This window comes from Gopherus flavomarginatus, chromosome 6, assembly GCF_025201925.1.
Source record: "Gopherus flavomarginatus isolate rGopFla2 chromosome 6, rGopFla2.mat.asm, whole genome shotgun sequence".
Taxonomy (NCBI): domain Eukaryota; kingdom Metazoa; phylum Chordata; order Testudines; family Testudinidae; genus Gopherus; species Gopherus flavomarginatus.
The window spans coordinates 65,902,202-65,925,157 of NC_066622.1; the positions used below are offsets into that span (position 1 = coordinate 65,902,202).

The 22,956-nt window shown below is 48.8% G+C and overlaps 2 protein-coding genes across 11 annotated transcripts in view; both read right to left on the reverse strand.

The window, feature by feature from the left end:
- NDST2 (N-deacetylase and N-sulfotransferase 2) overlaps window positions 1-22,956 on the reverse strand; it is a 240,805-nt gene that overhangs the window by 89,263 nt on the left and 128,586 nt on the right. The window lies entirely within an intron of this gene.
- Window positions 20,551-22,100, reverse strand: LOC127054255 (uncharacterized). Of its 2 annotated transcripts, none has more exons than XM_050960327.1 (2): window positions 21,777-22,100; window positions 20,551-21,111 (listed from the first exon to the last, which is right to left on the reverse strand). In XM_050960327.1, the coding sequence occupies exons 1-2, from the start codon at window positions 21,967-21,969 to the stop codon at window positions 20,579-20,581; spliced, it is 726 nt and encodes a 241-aa protein (XP_050816284.1). In that variant the 5' UTR covers window positions 21,970-22,100; the 3' UTR covers window positions 20,551-20,578. The 2 variants fall into 2 exon arrangements, with proteins under 2 accessions (XP_050816284.1, XP_050816285.1); XM_050960328.1 differs by having other exon boundaries at window positions 20,551-21,454.

The window sequence follows — 22,956 nt, forward strand, 5'->3', positions numbered from 1 at the left end:
GCAACTGCACCAGAGAAATTAAGTACACTTCTGGTCTTCTCAGTTTAAGGAAGATATAAAAAACAGATGGACAATAAAAATATACAAGGGTTAGAGGATAAGACAAGTTGAAGAACAAAGGAAGTTTATATCTATATCTATATATATATATATATATATATATATATAGATATAGATATAGAAAAAGAACAGATCCAGGAGAACATCACAATCTAGAAAAAATCTTCCAAATAACACAACAGGGTTTTTTTTTCTGATTAATTGGTTTATTGATTATGGTAAAGAAAAACAGTACAAAAAGGAAAATGACCTAAGGCTTGTATATGTTCCCAAATACCACATGCTTCACGAGTTCTCCAACAGAGTTAAGCAATTTTACACCTTTACAAACAGCACAAAACACAAGACAAGGCAACACTACACAGGCATAATATATCAGAGGTGCAGGAATTACAGAAATCAAATAGGCTAAGATGCACATGAACAGGGAGAAGAGGATGGTAGGGAACCTGGAGGGGTGCATAATAGAGGTCTGGCATTCTTCAAGCAGTCTCAAACATTTTTTTTAATCCAAACTTATCTAGAAAAGAGATCCTGATATCTTTGAACTCATAGCTGATCTCTACAGCGATAAGCTATAAATCTATTTTGACAGCTTCTGGGGGCGGGGGGAGAGATGGTTTCTCTATTCACATGTTGAACGAATGAAAGAGTGTTTCTAGGAGGCTTTCAGAAAAAAACGGTTACTCGCCTCCTCGTAACTGTTGTTCTTCGAGATGTGTTGCTCATTTCCATTCCAAGGTGTGTGCGCCATGTGCACAGTCATCAGAAGGTTTTTCCTCTAGCAGCACCCGTCGGGTCGGCTATGGAGCCCCCTAGAGTGGCGCCTTCAAAGCAGTGAATATAGGTCTCTGCCGACCTGCTGCCTCTTCAGTTCCTTCTTGCCGGCTACTCTAACAGAGGGGAAGGCGGGTGGTTTTGGAATGGATGTGACAACACATCTTGAAGAACAACAGTTGCAATAAGCAGCAAAGAATCCTGTGGCACCTTATAGACTAACAGACGTTTTGGAGCATGAGCTTTTGTGGGTGAATACCCACTTCCTCAGATGCAATAAGGTAACCATTTTTTCTTCTTCAAGCACTTGCTCATGTCAATTCCTATTAGGTCATTCCCAAGCCCTAACTAGGAGGTGGGTTCGGAGCTTGTGGAATTGCTGATTGGAGCACCACTCTGCCGAATGCTACATCATCTTTGGCATGCTAGGTAATAGCGTAATGAGAGGTGAAAGTGAGAACTGAGGACCATGTCGCCACCCTGCAGATCTCCTGGATCAGGACCTGGTCCAGGAACGCCGCTGATGAGGCCTGCATTCTTGTGGAATGTGCCGTTAGTGCAGGGGCTGGAACCTTTGCCAGATCGTAGCATGCCCAGATACAGGACGTGATCCATGATGAAATTTTCTGTGATGACATCTCAAGGCTCTTCATTCTATCCCCAGCTCGACTTATGGAAAGGCATTGTGCGTTCCATGTAAAAGGCCAGTGCTTGTCAAACTTCCAAGGAATGTGGCCTTTGCTCTTAGCTATCTGTGTGAGGCTTAGGATAAAAGACCAGTAGGAAAACGTCCTGATTGGCATGGAATTGGAACACAATCTTTGGGAGAAAGGCTGGATGAGGCCTGGGTTGCACCTTGTCCTTATAAAAAATGGTATAAGGGGGATCGAAGGTTAGGGCTTTAAGCTCCTATGCTCTCCTTGCTGATGTAATGGCAACTAGGAAGACCTTTGATGATAGGTAGAGCAATGAACAAGTCACCAGGGGTTCAAAAGGGGGCCCCATTAGTCTGGACAGGACCAGGTTGAGATTGGTTGCAGGATTGGTTGCCTAACACACAGGTATAGCCTGTCCAGACCTTTCAGGAAAGGACTGACCATTGGGTTGGCGAAGACCGAATGTCCCGCCGCACCCAGGTGGAAGGCCAAGACGGCTGCCAGGTGGACCTTGAGAGATGATGCTGAGAGGTCCTACTGTTTTAGGTGTGGTAAGTAGTTTAAGATGAGTGGTATTTGAGCCTGTGTTGTGGGAGCATGATCCTGAGAACACCAGACTGCAAATCTTTTCGACTTGGCCAAGTAAGTGGCTCTGGTGGATATTTTCCTACTACCAGGTAGGACCTCCCTAACTGGCTCAGAGCATGAGCTCCATTGGGTTTAGCCATGAAGCTTCCAAGTGGTGAGGTGGAGAGACTTGAGGTCAGGATGATGAAAGTTACCATGGTCTTGGGTAATCAGGTCCGGAAACAGGGGCAATGAGACTGGAGCATCCACCGACAGTTCCGGGAGCGTGGTATACCAGTGCTGGTGAGGCCAAGCCAGTGCTACCAGTATGACCTCCGCCTTGTCCCTGCGGATCTTTAGCAGGACCTTGTGGACGAAGGAACGTATACGGCAGGAATGTATACAACACATGGGCCGTCCAGGGGAGGAGGAACACGCCTGTAAGGGAGCCCGGACTGTGATTCCGGATGGAAAAGAACCGAGGGCATTTCTATGGCTCTTTGTGGTGAGCAGTTTGAATTGGAGAACTCCCCACCTTTGGAAAATGTTGTGCACTACATCCAGCCAGATAGACCACTCGTGACTGTGGAAGGATCTGCTGACGTAGTCCGCCAGCTCGTTCTGAGAACCTGGGAGGTAAGATGCTTCCAGGTGAATGGAATGGACTATGCAGAAGTCCCACAGCTTGAGGGCTTCCCGACACAGGGGAGAGCAACAAGCCTCACCCTGCTTGTTTACACAAAACATTGCAGTTGTGTTGTCTGTCATGACCCCCATGCAGTTCCCTTGCAAATGGGCCTGGAAGGTTTGGCATGCCAGTCGGACCACTTTCAACTCTTTGAGGTTGATGTGGAGTGAAAGCTTATCCTGCGAGCAGAGACCTTGGGTCTGGAGTTTACACCAGTGAGAGCCTCTTCCCCACACTGACGCATCCGTCACCAGGGACACGGTGGGCTGGGGCTTGTTAAAGGAGACTCCCTCACACACCTCCTGTGGATTGAGCCACCCGTGAAGAGACTCGAGAACTGTCACCGGAAGGATTACTACCTTGTCCAGAGTATTGCACCCCAGCTGATAGGCTAATGCCAGCCAAGCTTGGAGAGGCCTGAGACTCAGCCTTGCGTGTTGTACCACATATGTACATACCACAATATTGGCTGAGGAGCTTAAAGCAACCCCTTGCTGTGGTGATGAGGTACCACTTGAAGCTCTGAGTGATGTCTGTCATTGTCTGACACCGAACCTCCGGCAGGGATGCTCTGGCCTGGCCCAAGTCTAACACTGCTCCAATAAACTCTATTCTCTGCGTTGGGGATAGGGTTGATTTGCTCTCACTGAGCAGAAGACCCAACCTGTCGAAGGTGGGTCTTACAAAGCTGACTTGGCACTCCACTTGGTCCCTGGAATGTCCTTTGAGCAGCCAGTTATCAAGATATAGGTATACCTGCACCTGCCTCAGGCATAAGAAGGCAGCTACAACTGACATGCACTTGGTGAACACTCGTGGGGCTGTTGACAGGCCAAAGGGGAGGACTGTGAATTGGCAATGGTTGGGGTTGACCATGAACCTGAGGAACCATCTGTGGGCTGGAATTATAGATATGTGGAAGTAAGCATCCTTGAGGCTGAGGGCAGCATACCAGTCTCCTGGATACAGAAAGGGAATAATCTTGTTCAGAGAGACCATTCGGAACCTCAACTTCTTCATGAATCCGTTGAGGCCACGCAGGTTGAGGATGGGTTTGAAATGCCACTTGGCTTTAGGGATTAGGAAATAACAGGAATAGAACCCCTTGACCCTTAGCTCCCACGGCAAGGAGCATCTGGACCTCCTGCATGAGGAGATGCTCATGAGGAAGGGGAAGGGGAAGGAGAAGGGGTTGGGAGGGAAGGAACAGAATTGTAGAGAATATCCCACTTCTACCATGAGCAGGACCCAGTGATCAGAGGTTATCTGGGACCAAGCATGGTAAAAGTGGGACAGATGGTTCAGAAAACTGGGAGAAGGATCCAGTATGTAGACTGGTGCGTTGCCCCCTGGCGCACCTTCAAAAGGCCAGTTTAGAGCCTGACGACTGCCTAACTGAGCCCCTTTCCCTTCCGGTGGCAGGGGTCTCTTTGTCTTTTGCTGCTCCTTTGGCACTGGCAAGGGGGAACGGAGCCAGGCGGAGCACTCCACACTGAAGCCAAAGTGCTTGGCATGGGATCCAAGCGGGAGGGCTCTGACGCAGGACAAAGCACAGCCTCCAGGAGAAGGGCCCTCTCAAACGCATATCCTGCTCCTTTTGGGTCCTAGGGTGAAAGTTCTTACAGGTTCTGCACTTGTCCTTTTTATGGGACTCCCCCAAGCACTTCAAACATCTATCGTGGGCATCACCTGTTGCATGATGAGCATGGTTTGAAGCTGGTAGAGTGGGACATGCAAAATCCCAGCTGGGACTCTAACTACCAAACTAACTTAAGACTTAATTTAATAGCTAAATAAATATCTGTAAACTATATAAAAAGAATATAGACAATGGGCTGTAAAGAACCGCTAATGCTCTTGCCAGGCAAGAAAAGGCGCTCAGACCAACTGTCACGAGTGGTAAGAAGGAACTGAGAGGGCTAAGGATTGGCAGTGCCTAATATACCAACACATGAGCGCAGCACTCAAGGGAGTGCTACAGCCAACCCTATAGATACTGCTAAGGCAAAAATCTCCAATGATTGGCACGTGGGCGTGTGCACACATAGAATGGAATCGACATGAGCAAGCTCTCGAAGAATTAATGTTTTGTTTTGTTTTCCTTTTTATGAGTCTATTTATATCCTGATGGGTCTGAGCAAGGTTCCAGCCAGCATGGCTGTACTTGTGTGCACCTGTGCTGGAGTCCTCATTAGCCAGACTGCAGCCTTCAGATGATCCACTTCATAAAAATGAGTAATGCAAAGGAGGAAGCATTAAAACTGATGATTGTTTTCCTCCTCTTCTCCCATTCTATAGTAAGAAGCACTGTGACTGGCAGCCGGCTGTCTCCTTATAGCAGAAAGCAAGGAGGCAAACCAAGTGCAGTCAAGACCAGTGGGGGGAGGGGAGAGACACCAGATACCAGCCCTCTGGTTAGTAAAACTTCCACAGCCCAGCAAACAAAGATCAGGCCAACTTCACAGCAAGAGAAGAGAACAGTATAGAAAGAAAGGCGGGGTTGTGGGGTAAGATGATAGCCCAAAACCACTACAAGGGATTTTTTCTTGTCCTTTCTCCTCTTCCTACATTTGGCGGGGAGGCATCTCCCTGGATTGCTGAAAACCCCATTAGGGTTGCAGTACTCTTCTCTTTTATTTGTTTCAGCCTCTGTTCCATCTGTAACCAAAGACTGACCCTGAACAATGTGAGGAGCCAAGCACTAGAGTCTTGGAAGAGAGTGGCAGTTCCATTTCTGCCATGGGGCAGAGGCTCAAGACAGCACTGCTATAATTAAGATGGCAGCACTGCAGTGCTGTCTGAACTACTGGATGAAAGTGGCACAGCTTTGTACTCACACCTTTCACTTCACTCCAATTGTTCAAACAGCTCTGCTGCTGGCTTACTCAGCTTTACTTCTTCCACACCATTCTAATTAACACAGCATGCTACTGATGGACTGCAAGGTGAGACTGGACTCAGATTCAAGCTCAAGCCTAAATCCCCTTCTATCTACACACAAATCTCTTGGACTCAGGCTTGGACACAGGGTCCTAGGGCCTCTAGTGTGGGGAAGCAAAACAGCTGATTTTGGTATGAGTACCAGGCATACCAGCAAAGAGAAGAAGCTGGTGGTGTTGGAAATTTAGCAGTACAGAAAACGGATTAAATGGCTCAAGACTGAGTATCAGAACCACACGTCTGACAACTCATGACGTCATCCCCATTTTATAATGTGTTTGACTGAGTACTGAGGACTGTGCTGAGTACTGAGCCCCAGCGGTGTACAATGACCAGGCCAGCTGGGATGGTGCCCTGCTGACCCCAGAAGTCAGCCTGGGAATCGATGGAAGCCAGCAGCAGGTGGTATATGAGGCAAATTAAGTGATTCTGCTGATGAAACCAGTCCCAGAAGAGCTCTGCTACAGAAGCAGCTGCAGCTTTTCCTAGGGTGATATCCTGACCTTTCTGATGCCCCCTAGAACTGCTGGCTGCAGAATCAGCAATAGAAACAGAAGAGGAAGAAGCTGACGCAGAGCCTGGTGTGTTTCTGGCTCCATTTTTGGGTTTATTAATATATAAATGGGATGGACTTTTAGAACTTTAAGAACAAATGGAACAGATATTATAATCCCTGACAGCATGTATTGGCTAATGGCAGATTACATGTGAGTGCCTTGACATCCCCCCGGATCCTCCCCACCACATGGAATTCAAAATGGAGACTGGAAAACACAAAAATAAAACAAGCATTTAAAAAGAATTTGTACTGGGAAAGAGCATATTTGTGCTAATATGTTCCACACTGTTAAAATGAGAACCTTATACTACCTTCTCTGAACCAATCCAACAATGTAATGAGCCACCTAAAAAGATTGTTCTGTATGGGTGGGGCAGGGTTAGTCCCATTTCTGCGAAATGTAGTCCATGCATGCCATAGGTGATCAAATCATTAGTCCCAAATATGACTGGGGATTTGAATTAAGTCAAGAAATTTGTCAGGAGGAGAAGGGGGATGGCGGTGGAATTGTGTGTGTTTGCATGCAGTCTTAAAAGACCGTTGGAAACTGTGGGGGAGGTGCTAAGCCATGTGAATGCTCACGCAGCATCCTGTTGAGTCCCCCATGAATTCTGACCCAATCCTGGGTGGTGACAGCTACAAACATTTCCTGTAGCAGGAACTCGACAGGTAGTCATATTTTGTGGAAGGGCATATATTTCAGGGCCACCTCACCAGCCCACTCCACTTGCAGACGTGCTGTTGGGTAGCCACACATTTGAATACTGGTGGCATACATGCCTGGTTTCCTTCTGCCCACCTGGCAGAGAGAGATGTTATTCCAACTGAGCATCCCAAGAACTGTTATGCCCTCCACAATGTGCAATGCCGGAAATGACAGAGAAGGCTCTGAGATCCCACAAACTCCATTTTATTGAAATTTTTTTAAAGTTGTGATTTTCAACATACCATTCTCTCAGCACTTCTTTCACTGTGATAAACCTGGCTGTGTCCAGGGAGCTTCTGTGGTCTGAAGCAAATCTCTGCCAATAAACTGAATCTCAGTTTCAAAATGTAATATTTTCTGTCCTTGAAATTCCATGAAGATTTTTTTCTGTGCTCCTGCACTGAGCTATTCAAGACAATAACCCCCTGTGTCTCATCCTATTCCAGGTCCCTTGACCTCTACAGGCTGCAGTACCTCCATAGCTTGCCTAAACTGCAGAAGCCTGGCTCACTGTACCTTCGTGGACCATTTCAAGAGGAAGTCTTTTGATGATGAACTTACGATTGATCTTCTGGACAGAGTGAACCAGCAGGTCCAGTGCCAAAGACACCGGGACTTGCAGCAAGAGGAAAGACATGTCGAGAGGTGAGCAGAAAGGCTCAGACTGCCTTCACAGCTTGAGGACAGGGCAATGGCACAGGAGCAGGCATTCACTTCACAGTCCCAGGAACAGGAACGGCAGTTCAGGGAAGAAGATCAAGTGCAACAAAGAGAACTGTTTGAACGGCTGCTATCTCCAGCGGCTGCAATAGTGTAGGTTCACACCACAGCCTACGTCCTCACCGCGTTACCGAGCCTGAATTCCAGGAACAGCTTAGACAACCCCATGGCTGGAAGTCCCATACAATTGAGCCCTATAAGCAGCTGGTCAGGGCAAATTTCCCCATGCAGTCCTCAGTGCTGAACCCCTCCTCTATGGATACTTCTAACCACAGTCCATAAAAACACATTATCATGGACAACTGGGAGGCTGTGTGCAAAACCCATGTTTTAATACAGCTATAAACATCAACCACAGTTATTTACATCAATCCATACTGTCCCTCCACACCTCATTTCTTAAATGCTCATGTCATTCAAAAGTACAATGCATGGCAATCAACCCAGCCTCCCCCACAAGCACAATCAGAAAGGTACATTCCTCCCTCTTCCACTGGTCCATGCAAGTCCATAATGTGGGAGCACAAACCATCCCTGATTTCTGCTGCCCGGGAGCAGATACTTCCAGCTGTGGTAGGTAGGTGCACTGGTGGAGTGTACCAATTCAGCAGCCCCTGCTGTCATAGGTCCATTCAGGGGGAAGTGGCTCACCTCTAGCTTCACAAAGACTGCGAGGAACACAGCAAGCAACAGCGATGAGGACAGCATTGATGACACTGGAATGTAAATGGGTCTGTAAACATCGCCAGTGGAATTTCAATCGGCCAAACAAACATTCAACCACCCTTCTCCACCTGCTGAGAGTGTAATTAAACTGCTTTTTGCCAAGGCCTCTGAAATCAGGATATGGTTTCATAAGCCAAGGCAAAAGAATGTAAGCGGGGACTCCAAGAATAACAATCAGGACAGTAACTCCATTTTAGATGTCATGTGGTGTGAATACCCTGGTCATGAATGTAGATTCCCAAAGGGTGGAGAATCCTGGCATCTTGAACTTTTTCAGTGCAGCCAACATTTGATATTCTTAAATTGCTCTCTCTGGTCAACGAGGGTCTGCATACCAATGGAGTAATACTCTTTGCAGTTTGTGTATTCATGTGCTCCTTGAAGAGGGCAAACTATGGCACAAATCCCATCCAATGGCCCCAGCACAGTTTAGAAATGTCATTCTCTCTCAGCCAGCCATTGCCTCAGAAATTACCTCCTGAGGTCTCTTCCAACCCTAATCTTCTATGATTCTATGAAATATTTTTAATGCTCACCACCTTGGGGTAAGCCACATGCTTGATTGCCTTTACCCACAGTTGGCTTTCCAACACCAAACTGGTTTGCAACAGACCTGTAACACTCTGGCGTAGCCAGCTACCAGACAGTTAGAGCCACCCACTTCCGGACCATCCTGGCCACCCTCAGGCATGTGTCTTCATGCTGGAGCATTGGGGCAAGCTGCTCAGGAAGCTCCAGAAATGTAGCTTTCTTCATACGAAAGCTCCAGACTCACTGCTGGTCATCCCAACATGATGCTGTGAACCCACCAGTCTGTGCTTGTGGTCCTTTTCCAGCAGTGACCATCTACGTAGAGGGAATCAGTGTCTATACCAAGTGTCACAAGCAGTATCAGTCAATTTGAGTCAGCCATGTCTGCATCCTTCTCCTCCTGCTCCAATATTAGCTCTGTTAGGTGCCTTTGGTGGGTCAGAAACATGACTGAACTGCCACCAGCATCTCCTAGAAGCTCTGCCTGTGTTCTGAAACAGGAGCCACAGCCCAAGCAAGTGGAGTTCTTGAAATGGTGACAAATTCATTCAGCTGGCTGCAATTGCTGATGCTACACAGATCAAAATGACGGCTCAGCGAGATGTGTTGGCAGGCTATTCAAACTTCCTGTTACCTGTGGTGTGGACAGTCAAGTCTTCCCAGTGTACCATGAACAAAAGGCTAGAGCCGCCACATTTTGAGAGGGAACTAGGAAGGCTGGGATACAATTGGTTGGACTCGGATCTGCATACTGCAGAGTGGATTCTGGAGCCCTGATTTTGAGCTCTGGTTAAAATATTCTTAACCTAGGATTGGCAGTCTGTATACATGCTCAAGCCCTGCGTTATCAAACACAGGGTCCACTCACTTGAGTACCACTAAACCGGGGCTCCCACTGCGCTGTAGACATAGCCTAATGTCCTGGCTTTGGCACAAATCGGAGAAACCAAAGATGTTCATCTTGACAATATGCTGTTTCATCATTCCTAGGACAGTTACTGAAGCTATTTCTACACTAGGAAAACAGGTGTGTCTTTAACACATATTGGTTCTCCTATATTTATGGCAGAAGATTCGTTTTCAGAGAGCCCAGCTGGAAACTGCCCTATGAGTTGATCTCCCACAGACATGAATTTAATCCCACCACAGTTGTGTGTGTGGAAGCCTTGCACCTAAACTGGCGCACATACCAAGCTACATGCAGTGAAACAAAAGGCTCTCACCGGGAATTTCAAGAACTGGAAGCTTGTTCATTTCTCTCTCTCTCTCAATCCGCCCCTTCTTTAAAGGTAGCTGATTAGGTCAGAGACTTTAATTCCACATGATGCCCTCTTGGCATTTTTTATTTATCGTTATCACTATTTGATCATGACTGTACTGCCTAATTAAGCCCCTCATGCACCCTTTTATCTGTATCCTTTATCAGAAAGTGAAGCACACTCTGCCTTCCACTGGAGATTCCAGAGCTGACAGTGTCTAAGTGGACGGGAAGACAGACCTAAATCATACAGACAGTTCCTCATTTAACCCGCAGAGAAGTCTACAACATGAATTGGAGACACTTGAGCTATAATTTTTTACAAAGGACTCTCCAGTAAAGGAGCATGACGTTCGTTCCCACAAAAGGCTACCTCATGCAGAAAGGACAGTACCATGTACCCCCCAAAAAAGCAAGATACAAAACACCACATCACAGAAGCAAGGTCAGCCTAAATGTAAAGGGGCACCCTCTACACTGAAGTCAGTGGAGTTGTGCTCACTTATGCCAGGGTTCAATTCAACTGTAAGTGTTTAAACAGTGCGAGTCGTCATTGCTACACACTGAAGTCTGAACTTCACTGTCTAAATCAGAGATCCAGGTGCAGGGAGCACCAATGAGTGCCCAAAAGGTTACCAAATCTCACAGGACTGTGTCCTTGTACACAAGTATCAACTTCATAGTAAAAATTCCAAAGGCAACAGCGTAACAAGCTGAAGGGATAAAATGTTTTACAAGAAGAGAAAGTGCTTCAAAAAACCCCCAGCCTCCCAACATTTAGCACTTGCCTCCACTTGCAGAAAGCCAGGGTTAAATGGACCCTTGGTTTGGAACTCAATATATTTGAAACCTGGGGCCCAAACTGTTGGGTGAATGGACAGAAACTCCATATATGAACATGGGTAGTGGGCTTGCTGCTTCCACACCAGCAGCCAGTTAGGCACGGTGCACCTCTGAATAAAGGAGAGGAAGGAAATGGAAGCAGTATAAGAAACAGATTAAGCTGAAATAGTTCCTGCTGGGGGGGGAATTAAACCTCCTTACTCAATTTGTCTTTCCCATGCTGTGACAACCCTCAGTCCCTGTGAACCAAGCACAGATCCTTGGGTTTTCACCCAGGCTGATGCTTTCAGGCTTGACTTGATCTTTCTCTCCCCAATCAGCTTTATAAAGCTCTGATCCTCTCTACAGCTGCTTCCTGAAATGCCTCCACTGCTCATCCCCTGGTGCGGAACGCCGCAGGTGCTGCTGCTGCACAATCAGATGGCAAGGAGTGCACAAGAGCTAAACAGTCTGTTCCATCTTCCCCTGGAGGCTCCTAGCTATCCCATACTTGGCGACAGAGGTGCCAGCATCACTGTTAAAGCTGCTTGTGCAACCTACTGGAAACATCAAACTGGTCAAACCAAGGAAGGTTCTGGTTTCCTCTAAAAATTCTTGGAAAATCATCCAAGTTGCCTGTTAAACCTCTACCACTCAACCATTTTTGACTTCTACCTATGCTGATATAGAGGACTTTGGCACCCAGCTCCATTCAAATGAGATTCATTACTTTAGCGGCATGGTTCCCCAAACTTATTCATATTATGGATTACTTCTTGGGACAGAGATCCTTGAGTGGACCATCCCACCACCTAACCAGCTGTTCCTCTTTTCACACCTTCCATGAGGCACCTACACAGCTTGGTTATATGAAAAAATAACCAGGATAGTCTTAAGAAGACAATATGAACATAAATTTCCTTTAATGCCTTTGGTGCAGGTGTTTGGCTGCACCCCCACATTTTAGATCTGTGCTGTTTTTTTTCTCTTTGTGGGTTTTGGACTCTGACAATTTGATTGTGGGTGAATTTACAGGAAAGCAGCACCTGAAAAATGTTCACCCAAGGTGCAAGGAAGTGCAGAGGGTTTTTGAGGTTAGCTGGTAAAAAAAAAAGCCTCCAGAATTGGAAACCCTCAGGGTATGTCTACGCTGCAATAAAACACCCATGGCTGGCCCATGTCACCTGACTTGGGCTCACAGTGCTCGGGTGGCAGGGCTATACAATTGCAGTGTAGACATTCAGGCTTGGGCTACAGCCCAGGCTCTGAGACCCCACAAGGGGGAAGGGTCCCAGAGCCAAGGCTCCAGTCCAGGGGTGGGCAAACGATTTGGCCCAAGGGCCACATCTGGGGGGGAAATTGTACGCAGAGCCAAGAATGTAGGGCTGGGGCAAGGGGTTGGGGTGCGGGAGTGAGTGTGGGCTATGGTGTGCAGGAAGGGGCTCAGGGCAAGGGGTTGGGGTGCAGCGGGGGGTCAGGGCAAGGGGTTGAGGTGTGGCAGGGGGTGCGGAGTGTGGGAGGGGGATGGAGGCAGGGGGTTATAGGGCTCAGGGCAGGCAGTTGGGGTGCAGGAAGGGTTCGGGGTGCAGGCTTGAGCCCAGCAGCAGCATGCAGCAGGACTAAGGCCGGCTCCCTGCCTGTCCTGGCCCCGCGCTGCTCCCAGAAGAAGCCAGTATGTCTACTGCGGAGCCCTCACACACACACACACACACCCCCACCACCAGGGGCCACAAGGACGTGGTGCTGGCCGCTTCCGGGAGCGGCACAGGGAGCCTGACTTAGCCCCGCTGCACCACACTGGCTGGAAATCCCACAGGCTGGATTGAAAGCCCTGATGGGCGGGAGTTAGCCCACAGGCTGTAGTTCACCCTCCCCTGCTCCAGCCCAAGCACTTTAGCCACCCAAGCCCAAGTCAGCTGACAAGGGCCAGCCACAAGTGTTTTATTGCAGTCAATGACTGAAGATTGACAGATCCTTCACAACTGTGACTGAAGTATCTCTGTTGTCCATTGTTTGAGAATCACTGACATAAGGCACTACAACACTAGCTCCATATAACATTCCTAATGCAGGCACTCAGTTCTGTGCAGTGCTACTGGAAGGAGAAAGCAGTCCACAGAATTTTACAGCATATTTAGGGACCATATAACTGACTATGCATTTTTGTGCTATAATACACTTAAGGAAACTCTCTGCTTTCTTTTTCATCATCTCCTCAGCCCCCAAGGTAGAAACTCTCTGGGCTTGTCTACATCAGAAAGTTGCAGCGCTGGTGAGGGAGTTACAGCGCTGCAACTTTGAAGGTGTACACATCTGCAGGGCACCACCAGCGCTGCAACTCCCTGTTTGCAGCGCTGGCCGTACTCCCGTTTTGTCTCGGGTGTAGAGGATCCAGCGCTGGTGATCCAGCGCTGGTAATCCAATGTAGACACTTACCAGCGCTTTTCTTGACCTCCGTGGAAGGAGGAAGCCTCTGGTAATCAAGCTGGTCTCCTTTCCCGGTTTGCTCTCTCGTTCCCGGAGCCCAGAGCAAGCAGGTCTCCTTCCCTGCGGTTTGCTGGGTGGCTCCGGGAACGCGAGAGCAAACCGGGAAAGGAGACCCGCTTCGCCGCGGTTTGCTCTCTCGTTCCCGGAGCCACCCAGCAAACCGCAGGGAAGGAGTCCTGCTTGCTCTGGGCTCCGGGAACGAGAGAGCAAACCGGGAAAGGAGACCCGCTTCGCCGCGGTTTGCTCTCTCGTTCCCGGAGCCACCCAGCAAACCGCAGGGAAGGAGACCTGCTTGCTCGGGGCTCCGGGAACGAGAGAGCAAACCGCGGCGAAGCGGGTCTCCTTTTCCGGTTTGCTCTCTCGTTCCCGGAGCCCAGAGCAAGCAGGTCTCCTTCCCTGCGGTTTGCTGGGTGGCTCCGGGAACGCGAGAGCAAACCGGGAAAGGAGACCCGCTTCGCCGCGGTTTGCTCTCTCGTTCCCGGAGCCACCCAGCAAACCGCAGGGAAGGAGTCCTGCTTGCTCTGGGCTCCGGGAACGAGAGAGCAAACCGGGAAAGGAGACCCGCTTCGCCGCGGTTTGCTCTCTCGTTCCCGGAGCCACCCAGCAAACCGCAGGGAAGGAGACCTGCTTGCTCGGGGCTCCGGGAACGAGAGAGCAAACCGCGGCGAAGCGGGTCTCCTTTCCCGGTTTGCTCTCTCGTTCCCAGAGCCCAGAGCAAGCAGGTCTCCTTCCCTGCGGTTTGCTGGGTGGCTCCGGGAACGAGAGAGCAAACCGCGGCGAAGCGGGTCTCCTTTCCCGGTTTGCTCTCTCGTTCCCGGAGCCCAGAGCAAGCAGGACTCCTTCCCTGCGGTTTGCTGGGTGGCTCCGGGAACGAGAGAGCAAACCGCGGCGAAGCTGGTCTCCTTTCCCGGTTTGCTCTCGCGTTCCCGGAACCCCCCTTGAAGCCGCCCAACAGCGCTGCAGTGTGGCCACATCTAACACCACTTGCAGCGCTGGTTGCTGTAAGTGTGGCCACTCTGCAGCGCTGGCCCTATACAGCTGTACTAATACAGCTGTAACAACCAGCGCTGCAAAACTTTAGATGTAGACATGGCCTCTGTTACCTTCCTGCTTCCTTTTCTCCATTTCATTCTGTCCTCTCACAGTAGGTCAATCAAGTGATCAAATTCCACTGGCTTACAAGCAGACAGCTGATATTCCAGCTTAATTTAAACATTACTGATGGGCGCTCTCTCTCTCTCTCTTCCCAAGAGATCAACTACATAGACAATCCTATTTGAGCCTCATTTCCTGGGGAAGACCACACTTGTGTTTTTAAGAGAGGCATCTAGCCAGATGGAGGTTCCCTTATGGCTGCACTAAGTGCAAATCCTTTTCCTTTCTTTGTAGAATGGGCCAAAGCCCTGACGTAGTGTGCTCTTGTGGGACACCAACAGGTTTCCACTACTGGAGAAAAAACATGAGCTATCAGTTTAGAAAACACTGGGTGAGTATCATTACTGTAGAAAATTGTAAAAATAGCATTTCAGTGAACGATATAACAACATTTTGGCCACTTTGTCAAAAATGTACAGTTCCCATTTTAAGGTAGGTGAAATAAATACTGCAAAGAAATGAATTTGTATCCAGAATGATGCAAAACACTAACATTTTCCATAGTTGCAGCCAAATGAGGACCTAAGCCAATGCCCACTAAAGTCAATGGAACTCTTTCTGCAGATTTCAACAGGCAGTGGATCAGGCCCTGAACGTATTGTGTATGTATATGCACGTGTGTGCGTAAAAACCTAATGGTGCGCTCGCTGTGAGAATAAACTTAATGGTGTGCTTTGTTATAACAATTTTATTGGCATGAGTTTCACACTGCATTACACGAGTGGCAAAGCAAGCTTAGCTTAGTATACAAGTTTTAAAAGTAGATCATTATTTCTCTTGGTCCAGACACAAGCCATTCTCATTTCTGCAATAAATCAGATTTCAGATGACTCTGTACATTCTCTTACACCTCTTTGGAATTCATAATTAAAAAAGAATTTGGAAAGCCAATGAACAGCCTAGCTCCCTTCATTTAAGGCCCAAGGGGATTGATTGACTGAGTAAAAAAGTTCACTTTCCAACTACATTCTTCTATTTATTCACATTTCTTGAAAGCACCTGCTTCTTGTGTTTGAATAAATATATAAGAGATACAGACTAAATCAACACAGACTTAAAAATAGCAATACAATAAAAATGTTCTTTCCCTGACAAGCCCATCCCTCACAGCCTACCTCATACTCAAAGCTTGGGAAAGTATATACTTGCAACTGTCCTGAAGATGAACAAATTCAGGCTCTGATGGTCTGAGGAAGGGAGACAGTTCCAGAGTCTAAGATACTTCATGGAAAACACTTTTCCACCGTCCTCTTCTCTCAAAAATAAAGGGAATGCTAGCTCAAGCATCTCTCCTTATTAAAACTGCAACAGCACTGGAGGGGCAGGGGGTGTCACCTCTCAAGTAGCCAAGACTGAAACCACAAAGTGCTTTATGGGTTGGCACCAACAACTAGAACAGGGGTGGCTGAGGGCCACATCGGGGTTGCGAAACGGTATGAAGGGCTGGGTAGGGAAGGCTATCCCTCCCCAAACAGCCTGGCCCCTATCCCCTCTCTGCTCCCTCCCACTTCTCGCCCCCTGACTGCCCCCCTCATAACCCCCAACACATCCAATCCATCCTGCTCCTTGTCCCTTGATCGCCCCCTCTCAGGATCCCCGCCCCGACCGCCCCCCAGGACCCCGCCCCTTATCCAACCCCCACTGCTCCCAGTCCCTTAATTGCCCCCCCTGACCCCTATCCACATCATAGCCCCCAACAGGACTCCCTTGTTTGTTCTCTGAAAGTTCTGGCCTCTTCTTGAACCCTCTTCTACCACAGCAAAGGCAGAATAGAAAATACAGGGCACCTTGACGTTCAGAAGTATCCCACAGGGAAAGGCAATAACGTAACACACACATACCATCTGGCAAGTTTCCTTCCCCCAGCTCCTCCTCCCCAGTTCAAGTGCTCTGCTCAAAACCCGTTATATAAACGTCTCCTCCCTGCAGCAAACCCCACTCCGCATCCCTGAATTCAACAAGGACAAGACTAAAAGCTTCCAACCAAAGCTTCTGCTAAAAAAGCCACATCTTACAAGTTACCAGAACAGAGCATGTAAACAAACCTTTCCCCTCCCTAAAGGATACTGGGTAAGAGTTGTCTGCCTTTACTGCTCTCTCCTTGGTCTACCTCAGCTGGACCCACATTAATAAGCTTCGCATTAATGGAATGACTATGCCAAGCTACTGGCAGATGGTCCTGTGTTCCAGCCACATCTTCCCGTTCCCTCCCTCCCAGAAGTCCTAATCTATACAGAGTGTAATCTCCACAAAAACATATGCTTTCCGGACAGAAAGCTTCCTTTCTATTATCTCTGTCCTCTGGAGGATTGACCTTCAAAACCTCAGGGGCAAACAATTCTATACTCTTTCCAATTACAGTCTTGTGTGCTCTCCACCCTTCTCCCCGGGTGCTGCCACAGTGTCTGATATAAGACTTCACATCCATGTTGGTCTCCCTCACCCCCATTCCTTTTGTAAACATCCTACCCATTTCACACATGCCTATAAAAACAGGGCAATATAGAACTGGTGTCTGTTCCCTACAGTAACTCACCACTCTGTTTTATTTATGGGTCCCACTAACAGCCTGCATATCGCACTCTCAGCCAAGAAACCATAAGAGTGTAATTTATTGTGTTGGTTACCAGTAAATCTCTCGTGCAACACTTCCATTTAAATGCTGAGTGAGTCAGTAGCTAATTGGGTATCTCTTATATCTTAAAATAATCTATTTATATCATCTGCTGGCTCACTCTCCTTCTCCCCCATCAATTTAATCAGATTATTGTGATTGATGAATTCATTAGTGCAGTCATCATATCCTAAAAGCACAGCAACTTCTAGATGGAAAGTTTCAGGGAACACGAAAATATACACACACATGCACAACTGCTGAATAAATGAATGTGTTTAGCCCTGTAGTTCCAGACAGTGGGTTGGGGAAAGGATATATCTAAGCAGGCAGAAGCACCTTGGTTGCTTTCCTGAAGCTCCTCAGAGAAGCCAAGGGGATCATGAACATAGTATCAGGCAGTTATAAGGTAAAGGGTCATTTTCTCACTCGAAACTGAGTCTGAGCCTATGCATATCATTTCCTGTTCCAAGGGAACACAGAATTTTACTCTCTCAATATCGTTTTTGCATCTAATCCAAACCCACTGAACAGCCTTTCCCCACAGCAGACAGGCAGAAGCACCAATAAAAGGGGGGGCAAGGGATACCCTAGCCCCTTGCCTCAGCCATTGGAGCCTCTAGACCAGGAGTGGGCAAACTTTTTGGCCCGATGGCCACACTGGGGAATAGAAATTGTACGGTAGCCATGAAGGCTCATAAAATTGGAGTTGAGGTGGGGCTAGGGAGAGGATCAAGGGATTTGGAGAGCAGGAGGGGGATCAGGGCTAGAGCAGGGTGTTGGGGCATGGGAAAGGCTCACGGGTGCAGGCTCCGAGCAGCTCTTACCTCAAGCGTGGTGCGGCCCCTGACCCAGTGCGCCGGTCTGAGTGGGACCAAGCCACGTGGTGTGACTCTGACCCTGCACCTGGCCAGAGCGAGGCTGAGCCAATGATCTGGCCCCTGACCCAGCATGCCAGCCAGAGCACTGGAGCGGGGCCGAGCAGCGTGGTCCGGCCCCCGACCCAGCATGCCAGCCAGAGCACTGGAGCGGGGCCGAGCAGCGTGGTCCAGCCCCCGACCCAGCACGCCAGCCAGAGCACCGGAGCGGGTCCGAGAAGCGTGGTCCAGCCCCCGACCCAGTGCCCGGGCCGGAGCACCAGAGTGGAGCTGAGCTGCATGGTGCGGCTCGCAGGCTGGCTTAAAACAGCTCACAGACCGGATCCGGCCCATGGGCCATAGTTTGCCCACCCCTGCTCTAGACAAAGCTTTCCCAGTACTCAAATTTCATGTTTACAACAATTTAAATTATTCCTTTTGTAGCAGGAAAGTTGGCCTCTGCTCAGTAATAAAAAACTAACCACAGATTAAACAAAGGTGAAAGAGTAAACAACGTAATAAAGCCAAAAAAAGTAGGCCAAATAGAGATAAGAACAGACAAGGAACAGGAATGGAAGAACATGGTCTTCTGAAGCAGTACATGTAAGTACATCATAATATTTTGCATTTCGATAGCTCTTTACATCCAAGAAACTGAAAGTGCTTCATAAAAAAATTACACAGCCCTCTGTGAGGTAGCTAAGGGATACTTAGGGTATGGCTACGCTTACATTTGTACAGCGCTGGGAGTTACAGCTGTCTTCGTACAGCTGTGTAGGGAAAGCGCTGCAGTGTGGCCATACTGACAGCTACCAGCGCTGCAGTGTGGCCACATTTGCAGCATTTGCAGGGCTATTGGGAGTGGTGCATTGTGGGCAGCTATCCCACAGAGTTCCTCGTCCCATTTTGGCGCTGTGGGTTGTGGGAAGGGGACGGAAGGGTGCGGGTCATTTTGCTTCCTGTCCCAACGCCCCGTGGTGCATCACTACACATGCCAGCAGTTTGGTGCCATTGTTAGTCTGCAGCGTGATTTCTGTTAGAAATGGAGCCCAAATTGCTGAGGACTTTGCTGATGAATGTCGCCAGCACATCACGTTTGGCAGTTGAGCTATTCCTTCAGCTCCAAAGTGACAGTGAGGAGTCCGACGATATCGATTCGCCTGACGTGCGTGACAATAAATTGCTTGTGGCAGTAACGGACGTGCTCAGCACCGTGGACCGCCACCTTTGGGCTCAGGAAACAAGCACTGAGTGGTGGGATCACATCATCATGGAAGTCTGGGATGATGAGCAGTGGCTGCAGAACTTTCGGATGAGAAAAGCCACTTTCATGGAACTGTGTGCTGAGCTTGCTCCAACCCTGCGGCGCAAGGACACGAGATTGAGAGCTGCCCTATCCGTGGAGAAGCGGGTGGCTATTGCAATCTGGAAGATGGCAACTCCAGACAGCTACCGGTTGCGAAGCAGTTTGGAGTGGGAAAGTCGACCGTTGGAATAGTGTTGATGCAAGTTTGCAGGGCCATTAATCGCATCCTGCTAAGAAGAACCGTGACTCTGGGGAACGTGCAGGACACTCTGGATGGCTTTGCACAAATGGGTTTCCCTAACTGTGGAGGGGTGATAGATGGGACGCATATTCCTATTCTGGCACCACCCCACCTGGCATCCGAGTACATTAATCGGAAGGGGTATTTCTCTGTGGTTCTCCAAGCGCTTGTGGTCACCGTGGGCGTTTCATTGACATTTACACAGGATGGCCTGGAGGGGTGCATGATGCACGCATCTTTCGGAACAGTGCCCTGTTCAGGAAGCTGCAGGCTGGGACTTTTTTCCCAGACCTCAAGATTACAGTAGGGGACGTCGAAATGCCCATTGTGATCCTTGGAGACCCCACTTACTCGTTAATGCCATGGCTCATGAAACTGTATACAGGGAAGCTTGACAGGAGCAAGGATCGGTTCAACTACAGGCTGAGCCAGTGCAGAATGACTGCAGAGTGTGCTTTTGGCCGCTTAAAAGGACGCTGGAGATGTCTTTACGGGAAGCTAGACTTGGGGGAAAGCAGCATCCCTGTGGTTATATCCGCGTGCTGTACCCTCCATATTTGTGAAGGGAAGGGTGAAACATTCAGTGAGGAATGGACCTCTGAGGTTCAACATCTGGAGGCTGAATTTGCACAGCCAGAGAGCAGGGCTACTAGAGAGGCCCAGCACAGGGCTACAAGGATTAGGGATGCCTTAAGGGAGCAATTTGAGGCTGAAAGCCAACAGTGATGTTTGGTGCCTTGCACGGAAGTGAAGTGCAGTGGTTACACTGATTTGCAGTGCCTGCTTTTCCCTTGGGGTACAGTATGTTTCACTTTCTGCAATAATAAAAACTGGTTAAAAGCCAAGAAATCATTTATTCAAAATACAGTACATAAAAGGGCAGGAGGGTAGGGTGCTGAACTGTACATTCAGAGGTTTGAATATGTCCTGCCTGGATTGCTGTGCAATGCCTGCTGCACTTCAGGATTAATATGCGGCATGGTGATGGGGGTTGAGTGCATAGGGTAAGGGTCGTAGTTCTCAGGGCTGGTAGGTGAACGTACAGGTGTTGGGGGCAGCTGGTGGTGGTAAGAACCAGGATGCTGGAGAAGGGGGTTTTGAGCAAACACTGGGGCACAAAGGAGACAGCTTTGGGCGGGGGGGGGAGGTTTAGCATGGTAGTGATCTGCCTGCATGGCTACGAGTGACTGCATACAATCCGTTTGGTGCGCCAGGAGGCTTATCAGCTGCTTTGTGCTTTTCTTGGTAGCCAATTCCTTTCTCCTGCTTTGTGTTTCCGTCCACTGATACATTTTCTCTCTGCAGTCCTGCAGCCTCTTATTCTCTCTGGCATACTGATTCATAACTGCTTTCACCAAATCATCTTTGCTTTTCCTTGGTTTCCTCCTCAAGTTCTGTAGTCTTTCAGCAGGCTGTGATAGGGCCGGAGGATTCAAGGACACTTAAAAAAAAACAGAAATAGAAACATTTAATACAGAGGCTGCATTGTTTATAATCACAGTGAAGAAGTTTGTAGACTATTTGTAGTATCATTTACACATAGCAAACATAGCACAGAGAGGCCACAGCAGCGAAGACATGGTGAGTAATGGGGAATGAGTGAATAATGAATCAATGTTTCTGCCGCGACTCACCTGGGAAGGGGAGCTGCTTGAGTCAGGGCTCACTGGGGTTTCTGTGCATTGGGGAAAGCAGAGAGCAGCTAGGAGGGACCTGCACTGAACACTATCCCTACATTTTCCACAGGATTTTATCCTGCCAGATATATCGCTGCTGCGGGTTACCTGGGAAGAGCAGGAGGGTCTTCTACAGCAATGTGGATTCCGCCCTGGTCCCTATGCAGCTTGCCTGTGTGCAGCAGTGGTCCGCCCACCCCTCACGGCACAGTGGAGTGGACGCGTTAGCCTGACTGGGACAAGGACCACGGTGGCTCTCCCTATAAACTTGTGCAAGCGCATTGCCCACGCTCTGGCTGTAACTTTTGAAGAGATTACCGAGGCCGATTATCGCGACGTGATAGACCAAATCAATCTAGGCATGCATGCATGCAGCCATAACCCCCTCCCCTCCCAAAACATTTCCATTCTTAAAATAAAAGCTGCTTACCAGGAACCCACTCCTCTGCTTCTTCTTCACCCACAAGTTTCAGCTGCTGCGACTGGCTAGCTTCCTCCTGGCTTGAGAAGAGCTCCTGGCTGCATGCTTCCTGGGACTCCGGGGTGTCTCCCACCACCTCAGTAGCCTCACTCTCGGCTTCCTCTACACCCTCCCCCACTTCTCCCTGCTCTGAACTCTCCATCGTGCTCCTCGGATTGGCAGTGGGGTCACACCCAAGTATGGCATCCAGCTCCTTGTAAAAACGGCAGGTCGTGGGGGCAGCTCCTGAGCGGCGGTTTCCCTCACGGGCTTTGCAATAGGCACTCCGCAGCTCCTTTTCTTTAACCCTGCACTGCAATGCACCCCATTCATGGCCCCTTTGCAGCATGGACTTTGATATCTGGCCATAAGTATTATAATTTCTACGGCTGGAGCGCAGCTGTGATTGCACAGTTTCCTCACCCCAAACACTGAGGAGGTCCTGCAGCTCGGAAGTGTTCCATGCTGGGGCTTGTTTGGGGCGTGGAGCATGGTCAGTGATTGATTGATTGATTGCACTCCACACCTGGCTGAGCAAACAGGAAGGGGATTTTTAAAATTCCCAGGGCATTTAAAGGGCGGGTCACCTGAGCCCAGGGCAGTGGAGTGTGAAATGATGAGCAGAGTGGCTGAAAAGGTATGCTGGGATACCTCCTAATACCCTGAAGGCCAATAACAGCGCTTTTGGTGGCCACACTTGATGAGCAGCGCTGCATCACCAGCACTGGAATCGCTACACCCCAAGCAGACCAGTTGTACAGCCAGGGAGTTGCAGCGCTGGCTGTGCTTTGCAAGTGTGGGCACAGAGTGAGTTGCAGCACTGTGACCCCATCACCAGCGCTGCAACTCTCCAGTGTAGCTAAGCCCTTAGAGAATAGGTCACTCACCCATGAGAAACAGCAGTTGTGCAACAGCTTGCAGCAAAACCTATCCAGCTGTTTAAGGCAGAAGCCCAGACAGTCTGAGGAAGGAGCTAAGAATGCCTTGCCTACCTTTTACTAGACCAGGTTGGTGAACTGTGTTTGCTGGGGTTACAACAGTGCCTTGAGCTGTGCTCCTGGCAAATGTTTCTGACAACTCTAGAAAGATGCACAATAATATTTAAGAAATTAAGCTGCAAGGAAACCATAAAGACTGTCTCTATTTTTTA